Below are 10,723 nucleotides of genomic sequence, written 5' to 3' on the forward strand. Positions count from 1 at the left end.
GAGCATTGCTTCACCTTCAGACCCATCAGTAGGGGGTGGGAATTTTCAGATTGGTTTAATGGACTGGATTAATGGCCGGAGGCTTGCGGAGACCAGCAGTGTCTTTGTGGGCAGTGCTGTCGTAACCAGTACCACAGCAAAGCGTTCCGTCCCCTCGGTAACGTTTCAGCCTCCAGTCCCAGGAGACAACAGGCCTGAGACAGCACGGCTCAGCTCAGAGCAGTGCATGCTGGGTAACGATGTAATATAAAGTTCCCCTCAAACCAAAGGGAAGTTTTGGAGTCACCGAATGATGTTCAGTTTGTCCAGCCGCACCTGTGAGTAGTCTTGACCCCTAACGTCCTCCTGCCTGAAAGTCCAGGCAGTGATGTGACAACAGAACTCAGCAACTCTCTCGGCGACTCCAGTTTAACGGTGTGGTGGTTGCCGTGGCAACCGCACAGCGAAGGCTTGAGGTACCGCCATAGCCCTGCGCCTGGTGACAGGACGCAGGTGTGAGACGAACCACTGAGTTTGAGGAGAAACCTCACGGTGTTACCTGACTGGTCTCTCAGCGAGTCGGTCTGAATGTCCAATTGATGTGTGGAAAATTGTTCCGTGTGTCTGTTTGCGTGTTTGTGTGTATGTGTGTGGCGTGTGTCTGGCATTTTCAGATGGAGTTTGACGAAAAAGAGCTAAGGAAAGAAATCAGTTACGCCATCAAGAATATTCACGGAGTGAGGCAAGTAAACAGCACACACGCACACACACACACACACACACGCGCACACACACACACACACACACACGCACTCATACGCACATGCACTCACACACACACACACACACATTCACGCGCACACACACACGCACACACTCGCACTCATACGCACATACACACGCGCGCGCACACGCGCACACACACGCACACACAAACAAAATGCTAGTCGGCAGGCTGCTGCACTGTTTCGGCATGTTGTGGTGAGAAGACTCAGTGGAGCCTTAGTGTTGTTGAGGTTAAGTAATAAGTACATACATCAAATTATAAAACCCTCAAAACAACACACATACCACTCACAAACATCAGTCGCTTTATTAGGAATACGGTGGATAGAAAAAGTCTACACCCACAGTTGGATTTAGATCTGGACTCTGGCTGGGAATATACCACATACCACTCACAATCTGTCACAGTATAAAACCAGTCACTTTAGAAACGTGTGGGAAGTAGTGAAGAGCACACATGAGATCAGAATCAGGTGGCCACGGAGTGAATCAGTCAATGTACCAGACTGTCACACAGAACAACACACAACTGTCACACAGAACAACACACAACTGTCACACAGAACAATGCACAACATTATCAGACTTCTAACACGACTCAGCTCAGCCTCTCCCTGTGCGTGTATGTGTGTGTGTGTGTTCTCCACTCAACCCTGTCCTGTCTGTATGTTTCAGCTAACGTTGTCTCATTTTCTCTCTCTATCTCTCTTTCCTCTGTCTTTTCCTTTACCCGTTTGCGTGTGCGTGTGCGTGTGTGTGTGCGTGTGCGTGTGTGTGTGTGTGTGTGTGCGCGCACGCGTGTGTGTGTGTGTTTTCCTGTTCTCTCTCTCACTCATCATCACTGTCTCGTCTTATCCATCACGCCGACCTCAGGACGGGGTTGTTCACTCCGGACATGGCGTTTGAGGCCATTGTGAAAAAGCAGATAGTTAAGCTGAAGGAGCCCTGTCTCAAATGCATTGACCTGGTCATCCAGGAACTCATCAACACAGTCAGACAGTGCACCACCAAGGTACTGCAAGCCACTGCTCCTCCGGACCAGAGGGGGCGCTATCCCTGGACTCTGGGGGATTGCAGCGCTGAGGGGGTTACTCTGTTTCAGCTCTACCCAAGAGCAGAGCATACAAAAGAGAGGACATTTGCATACTTGTGTGAACAGCCAATAACAAGCTGGTCATGGTCAAACTTCACTTCCTATTGGTTCCTATGTGAAGTTCAACTCTCAACTCAAACAGAAGCCAACCCACAAGGCAGGGTAGACCCCCCTATAGCATGCATGGTTTAGACTGGAGTGTTTGGCAGATAATAAGAACAACTGAAAAAGAGAAGGGTGAGAATAGATTAGGTCATATGATACAGAGAAGTGGGTTTATTTTCTCTGAAGAAGAGAACAGCTAGCACATTAAAGCCTTTCACACTGGGACAAGATAGTGGTTCTAAAGTGCTTTGTCAGGTTAGAGTTGCAGTTTTATAGCTACCTTTACATGAAATCTCTCAGAATGACCTCTCCATGCCTGTCATGGTGGTTTAGGTAGAAGCTGCTCCTTTTATACTGATCTGACATCAGTTCTGCCGTTTTCCTATAATGGTTAAGATGAGGATTCAGGTGGAGGGAGCTGTTCTCAGCTCAGTGTAAAGGGGCATCTCAGACCAGGACAGGCGTGGAACGCTGTCTCACTGGGAGGGGTTAACAGAGTGACCTCCTCACGCCCACACACAGCACCTGTCTGTCTGTCTGTCTGTCTGTCTGTCTGTCTGTCTGTCTGTGTGTGTGTGTGTGTGTGTGAGGGTGTCGGGGAGTGTTTTTGAGGTGACGCTGACTGACCGACGCAAAGACAGGGTGTCACCTTGGTTTGCATCCCAACTCTATAGAGAAGCTGCCGGATTCCACCTTCTTTCTCACACACTCACATACACATACACACACACACACTGTGGAGAGTAACAAGTGCCAGTGACCTGATCCAATTGCTTCATCACTTAAATAACCATAAGGGTTGTGAGTAGCACAGTATCAGTGTGTGTACCTGTGTCAGTGTGTGTACCTGTGTCAGTGTGTGTACCTGTGTCAGTGTGTGTACCTGTATCAGTGTGTGTACCTGTGTCAGTGTGTGTACCTGTATCGGTGTGTGTACCTGTGTCTGTGTCTGTACCTGTGTCAGTGTGTGTACCTGTGTCAGTGTCTGTACCTGTATCAGTGTGTGTACCTGTATCAGGTGTGCGTACCTGTGTCAGTGTGTGTACCTGTATCGGTGTGTGTACCTGTGTCTGTGTGTGTACCTGTGTCAGTGTGTGTACCTGTGTCAGTGTGTGTACCTGTGTCGGTGTCTGTACCTGTGTCAGTGTGTGTACCTGTTTCGGTGTGTGTACCTGTGTCAGTGTGTGTACCTGTGTCGGTGTCTGTACCTGTGTCAGTGTGTGTACCTGTTTCGGTGTGTGTACCTGTGTCGGTGTGTGTACCTGTGTCGGTGTGTGTACCTGTGTCGGTGTCTGTACCTGTGTCAGTGTGCGTACCTGTTTCGGTGTGTGTACCTGTGTCAGTGTGCGTACCTGTGTCAGTGTGCGTACCTGTGTCAGTGTGCGTACCTGTGTCAGTGTGTGTACCTGTGTCAGTGTGCGTACCTGTGTCGGTGTGTGTACCTGTATCAGTGTGAACAGTGATCCACGTCCAGTGAGAAGGGTGATTCATTTTTATTGGTCTGTATACTTCTAATGTGGCATGTGAGAATCTTTGTTCTTTGGTCGTGTTTAAAACATGTTCTCATCTGTGTGGATCACTGATCACTGTGATCATTTTTCTGTGTGGATCACTGATCACTGTGATCATTTTTCTGTGTGGATCACTGATCACCATGATCATTTGCATGTGTGGTGTCGACTAGTTCCATTGGAAATGACAACCCAAAGCGATTTGCATGAAAGCAAAAGGTTTACCTTGATCATGCTAGTGTTTCGAAATACCAAATCCTAGTCATGGAATTCAGGTGTGTGAGAAGGGCTACTTGTTTTTCTTTTTCTTTTGAAGTACACCACATAGAGTGTAATCTCTTCTGAAGTACACCACGCAGAGTGTAGTCTCTTCTGAAGTCCACCATGTAGAGTATAGTCTCTTCTGAAGTACACCATGTAGAGTATAGTTTCTTCTAAAGTACACCACGCAGAGTGTAGTCTCTTCTGAAGTACACCATGTAGAGTATAGTCTCTTCTGAAGTACACCACGCAGAGTGTAGTCTCTTCTGAAGTACACCACGTAGAGTGTAGTCTCTTTTGAAGTACACCATGTAGAGTGTAGTCTCTTCTGAAGTACACCACGCAGAGTATAGTCTCTTCTGAAGTACACCACGTAGAGTGTAGTCTCTTCTGAAGTACACCACGTAGAGTGTAGTCTCTTCTGAAGTACACCACGTAGAGTATAGTCTCTTCTGAAGTACACCATGTAGAGTATAGTCTCTTCTGAAGTACACCACGTAGAGTCTCTTCTGAAGTACACCACAGAGTGTAGTCTCTTCTGAAGTACACCACGCAGAGTGTAGTCTCTTCTGAAGTACACCACGCAGTCTCTTCTGAAGTACACCGCGCAGAGTGTAGTCTCTTCTGAAGTACACCATGTAGAGTGTAGTCTCTTCTAGGTACACCACGTAGAGTGTAGTTTCTTTTGTAGTCATACACATGTAGAGTGTAGTCTCTTTTGTAGTCATATACATGTAGAGTGTAGTCTCTTTTGTAGTCATATACATGCAGAGTGTAGTCTCTTTTGTAGTCATATACACGCAGAGTGTAGTCTCTTTTGTAGTCATATACATGTAGAGTGTAGTCTCTTTTGTAGTCATATACATGCAGAGTGTAGTCTCTTTTGTAGTCATATACATGTAGAGTGTAGTCTCTTTTGTAGTCATATACATGTAGAGTGTAGTCTCTTTTGTAGTCATATACATGCAGAGTGTAGTCTCTTTTGTAGTCATATACATGTAGAGTGTAGTCTCTTTTGTAGTCATATACATGCAGAGTGTAGTCTCTTTTGTAGTCATATACATGTAGAGTGTAGTCTCTTTTGTAGTCATACACATGTAGAGTGTAGTTTGTTTTGTAGTCATATACATGTAGAGTGTAGTCTCTTTTGTAGTCATATACATGTAGAGTGTAGTCTCTTTTGTAGTCATATACATGCAGAGTGTAGTCTCTTTTGTAGTCATATACATGTAGAGTGTAGTCTCTTTTGTAGTCATATACATGCAGAGTGTAGTCTCTTTTGTAGTCATATACATGCAGAGTGTAGTCTCTTTTGTAGTCATATACATGTAGAGTGTAGTCTCTTTTGTAGTCATATACATGCAGAGTGTAGTCTCTTTTGTAGTCATATACATGTAGAGTGTAGTCTCTTTTGTAGTCATATACATGTAGAGTGTAGTCTCTTTTGTAGTCATATACATGTAGAGTGTAGTCTCTTTTGTAGTCATATACATGTAGAGTGTAGTCTCTTTTGTAGTCATATACATGCAGAGTGTAGTCTCTTTTGTAGTCATATACATGCAGAGTGTAGTCTCTTTTGTAGTCATATACATGCAGAGTGTAGTCTCTTTTGTAGTCATATACACGCAGAGTGTAGTCTCTTTTGTAGTCATATACATGTAGAGTGTAGTTTGTTTTGTAGTCATATACATGTAGAGTGTAGTCTCTTTTGTAGTCATATACATGTAGAGTGTAGTCTCTTTTGTAGTCATATACATGTAGAGTGTAGTCTCTTTTGTAGTCATATACATGTAGAGTGTAGTCTCTTTTGTAGTCATATACATGCAGAGTGTAGTCTCTTTTGTAGTCATATACATGCAGAGTGTAGTCTCTTTTGTAGTCATATACATGTAGAGTGTAGTCTCTTTTGTAGTCAGATACATGTAGAGTGTAGTTTGTTTTGTAGTCATATACATGTAGAGTGTAGTCTCTTTTGTAGTCATATACATGTAGAGTGTAGTCTCTTTTGTAGTCATATACATGCAGAGTGTAGTCTCTTTTGTAGTCATATACATGTAGAGTGTAGTCTCTTTTGTAGTCATATACATGCAGAGTGTAGTCTCTTTTGTAGTCATATACACGGCATCACACGCAGTGGAACCCGGCAGCTTGTCTTGGCAGTGGCAAAATGATCTTATGAAAAACTAACAACTAATTGAAATGCTCTTCTTCTTCTCTCTTCTCCTCCTATCCCAACATGCCTATCTTTTCTTTTCTCTTTTCTTTTCTTTTCTTTTCTTTTTTTTAACCTCTTCCTTCATTTCTCTGCTCCATCCCATTCTTCAAACTGGACAAAAAAAAAAAAAAACACCTCCTTCCCACATCCTGTCACCCGTCACCTCCACAATCAAAATCCTCCCTTTCCCATCACGCCGACCTCAGGACGGGGTTGTTCACACCGGACTTGGCGTTTGAGGCCATTGTGAAAAAGCAGGTAGTTAAGCTGAAGGAGCCCTGTCTCAAATGCGTGGATCTCGTCATGTCCGAACTCTCCGCCCTCATCCACAAGTGCACTGAAAAGGTAAACAATGGCAAAGCAGGGAAGATGGAGGACAGAGGAGTGAAAGAGGAGAGCCCCTCGTTTTTTGTTTTTTCTTTCACCCCCCCCCCCCCCCCCCCAAATCTAGTATCACTCCTCTGTAACTCCTCTGTAACTCTGAAATGTACAGTATTTTTCAGTCTTTGGAAACTTCAACTTTTTTTTGAATGTCCGGCAGCTTACCGCTCACCTTTTTTCCTTTCCAGGTCCTTCACTGGACGTGATCTGCTTAAATTTCAATAAAACTGAAACAAATGGGGGTCTTCTAAAACTTTTGACCGGTACTCTATGAAACTCTCTTGGTTTTTTAGTTTCAGAGTTTCCTCTGTCATGATAAAATCTGAGGTTTAACTTAGGTTTAATTTATTTTAACACTATAAGAATAACAATAAAAGTTCACATAACAAAAGGACTTGAAAAACTCTGTTGTCCTCTGAATGCAGAATTACAGTCACTGCCCCAGTGGGATATATATTTATATATAATACATGTGTGTCAGTCAGTCAGTCTTTGGAGTTTACCGTGTAAAAAAGAAGGACAGTGTTTGTGGTTTTTATAAACAACAGAACAGACGAGTTTAAAGCAGCTTTTATTCACTGACTATTCTCGATCATCTCAAAGCAATAAACAACCACATGTTGTTGTTTCCTGATACGGACTAATAATTCTCATAACTTAAACTTCTTTACAGATACTTATGTGATGGTAATGCAGCTGAAATCGTAAACAGCATACAATAGAAACATTTGTAAACGCTTACCTGTACATTTCTTAATGTGTAAGTGAATAAAGTTCATTTACCTTGAAGGGTTGTTTTCTGTCAAAATGGTGCACGGAAAGCTTCCAGTTTGCTTTTGGTTCCTCTGTCTTTGATGAAGTCCTGCCCCAGCACTTGAGGCCAAGTCAGAAATTGTTGTCAGCAGATACTCTGACAATGAACTTTGAGGAAGTCATATTTTCAGATTTTCACTTTCTGTTATTGGAGGAACCAGTAGACCGTGAGACCCCTCACCTCAACTTCCTCTTCTGTTCAGTAATCAGGTGAGTGTGACATTTCATAATCTCCAGTTGAACCATATGACAGAAGGGCTGGTTTTGATTGACACAGCCTGCAGCTCAGGCCAGGAAGCTTGTCTGAGAGTCATGTGATATCAACAGGTTACAACATTTAGGTGGTAAAGATACACAACAGCTTCACTCAAACAGAAGTGTCAGACCCTGAACACAGACTGGACAGTGGAGTAAATGTGGTGGAACCCATGACAGTGTATGAACTAATGGAGAGGGAACACAGCACTTCATTAGAATGAGAGACTCTTTTTGTCAGTCACGTATGTGTTGGTTGTTTATAGTCACTTTTGTTAATGTGTGGTATTTCTTCAGGTTCTTACATGCAGAATTTTTGTCACTCCTGTGTTTTAGGAGACGTGTGATGTAGCAGTAACAGAAAACCACAAAAATCTCCCACACAACTTCCTGTTCTCAACTGCAAGCTGTGTGAGTTCAGCTCAGCCTGATCAAACACAAAGTAACACAGATGAGTTTCTCAGCATTCAGACCAAGAGTTGTTTGGTGAAATGTTTCTATTTCATTGGGTCAAACTAAAACCTTTCAGTTGAATTGTCAGTGTTATTATAGTGTAATTTATCAGCCACTTCCCTGAGATTCTGGAGCCAAAGACTCATGAACCCATATTTGAATGATCAGTTAAGTGATTTGTTCATTTTAATGGGGCGGATGGCCTAATGACCAACAGCAGGGATGGTCCAGTGGTCACTGACGCTACTCTATAGAGTATATGGGGGGATGTCCCAGTGTTCACTGACACTACTCTATAGAGTATATAGGGGGATGGCCCAATGGTCACTGACACTACTCTATAGAGTATACAGGGGGATGGTCCAGTGGTCAAATACAATACTCTATAGAGTATATAGGGGGATGGTCCAGTGGTCACAGACACTACTCTATAGAGTATACAGGGGGATGGCCCAATGGTCACAGACACTACTCTATAGAGTATATAGGGGGATGGCCCAATGGTCACTGACACTACTCTATAGAGTATATAGGAGGATGGTCCAGTGGTCACTGACACTACTCTATAGAGTATACAGGGGGATGGCCCAGTGGTCACAGACACTACTCTATAGAGTATAGAGGGGGATGGTCCAATAGTCACTGACACTACTCTATAGAGTATATAGGGGGATGGTCCAATAGTCACTGACACTACTCTATAGAGTATATAGGGGGGTGGCCCAATGGTCACTGACACTACTCTATAGAGTATATAGGGGGATGGCCCAGTGGTCACTGACACTACTCTATAGAGTATACAGGGGGATGGCCCAGCGGTCACTGATATTACTCTATAGAGTATATAGGGGGATGGTCCAATGGTCAAAGAGACTACTCTATGGAGTATACAGGGGGTGGTAGGTTAACAAGGGGGACGCATTTTGGTCATTTTGCTAACACGGGGCATGGCCTGCTAATCACCTGGTGGGCATCATTGTCTGCCTGCCTGTGTGTGTGTGTGTGTGTGTGTGTGTGTGTGTGTGTGTGTGTGTGTGTGAGAGAGAGAGAGAGAGAGAGAGGCGAGAGAGAGTTAGTGTGATAGAGAAAATGATGTATGAATCTTTTACATGTAAATTCACAAGTACACACACAGACACACATTCAAGTTAACCCTATATTCAAAAGTGGAGAGTGTATGCACTTGTCTGTACATGTATGTGTATGTGTGTGTGTCAGAGAGAGGGGGAGAGAGACAGAATGAGTGTGTTTGCATGAGTGACTAGGCTTTGTGATTCCACCTCACTGACTATCTGTAGGTCTACTTGAAAATGGAGCCCACACAGCCATCTCTCCTCCTGAGGAGGTCTATTCTGTTGTTGTAACAAGTTTTAATGTTCTGCTCCTCTCTTCACTGCAGGCTGCAATGTTTGTTTCTTATGCCTCACTCATGACAGTGTATGAACTAATGGAGAGGTCAGATAGTACCTCATTAGAATGAGGAACTCTTTTTGTCAGTCACGTACGCGTGAGAACATGTTGGTTGTTTTGTAATCACTCTTGCCACATTGTGATATGTCTTCACAAGCCCACATGCAGAACTTTTGTCACTCCTGTCATTTTGCTAACACGGAGTGGACCAAGTACGGAACCTTATCCGTGTGCATGTGCATGTGTTTAAGAGTCTTTTTTCTATGTCAGTGCTGTAACAGCATCATTTCCACTCTTCTCAGTCTCCCAGTGACAGCGTCCAGTCAGACTCTGTTAGTCTGCCCTCAGATCTCTCTCACATCTCCCTGGATGATCAGAATACAACACATTCTCTCGATAGCTTTTCTGTTCCCCTCAGACAGATAGTGGTGTGTGTTTATACTGTGTTTGGGTCCAGTGTGAGATCACTGGCATCAACAGAGAAGACGACTGATTGGAGGAGACAACATATCACATAGTTTCAACTCTCTCTCTCTGTGTATGTGTGTGTGTGTGTGTGTGTTTTATACTAAATGGACAGCAATATATTATTACAGACACACTGTTCTTGTTGTTTTTTAATCATCACTCCATTATTCACACAAAACATATAAAACACACACACACACACACACTCACGTACACACACACACACTCACATACACACACACACACACACACACACACTCACATACACACACACACACACACACACACACACACACGCACACACTGTGACGGGGCGGATGTGTGCCCATCACTTTAATCAGTAACGCACACCTGACATAAAGAAAATCTGGACTTACTGACTGGAACAGACTTTTTTCTTGTTTTTCATCATGGCAAACCGGGCAGAATAAACAAAATGTTCATTTTACTCAACACAAACCTATAAAAAGTAAAACCAGACAAACTGATCATTTTCTATATATTATTATATATATAATGAACATTTTTGTTTCGTTCTATGAACTACTAACAACATTTCTCCCAAATTCCAAATAAAAATATCATGATTTAAAGCATTTATTTGCAGAAAATGGACAACTGGTCAAAATAACAAAAAAGATGCAGTGTTTTCAGACCTCGATAATGCAAAGAAAACAAGCTCATATTCAATTTTAAACAACACAATATTAATGTTTTAACTCAGGAAGAGTTCAGAAATCAGTATTTAGTGGAATAACCCTGATTTTTAATCACAGCTTTCATGCGTCTAGGCATGTTCTCCACCAGTCTTTCTCATCGCTGTTGAGTGACTTTATGCCACTTCTTAGTATTCTTCAATATACTCATGAGCAATGTGCTATGGTGTGCTATTTTCAATGTACTTAATTATTGTACTTAGTATGCTAATTATATATCACTAGTGCTGTTAAAGATATACTTAATACAACTAAGTGTACTAACTGTACTATTTTG

General features: G+C 42.9%; 1 protein-coding gene across 3 annotated transcripts in view; it reads left to right on the forward strand.

Moving 5' to 3' along the window:
- LOC115816703 (dynamin-2) overlaps positions 1-10,723 on the forward strand; it is a 38,767-nt gene that overhangs the window by 12,755 nt on the left and 15,289 nt on the right. For 2 of the 3 annotated variants that reach the window (XM_030779767.1, XM_030779768.1), the window contains exons 9-10: positions 654-721; positions 1,639-1,777. In XM_030779767.1, the coding sequence (XP_030635627.1) occupies positions 654-721; positions 1,639-1,777 (207 nt within the window). Of the gene's footprint in view, positions 1-653; positions 722-1,638; positions 1,778-6,156; positions 6,296-10,723 lie in introns of all 3 variants that reach the window. The other variant, XM_030779769.1, reaches the window with a different exon arrangement.

The sequence above is a fragment of the Chanos chanos genome, chromosome 7, assembly GCF_902362185.1.
Source record: "Chanos chanos chromosome 7, fChaCha1.1, whole genome shotgun sequence".
Classification (NCBI taxonomy): Eukaryota; Metazoa; Chordata; class Actinopteri; order Gonorynchiformes; family Chanidae; genus Chanos; species Chanos chanos.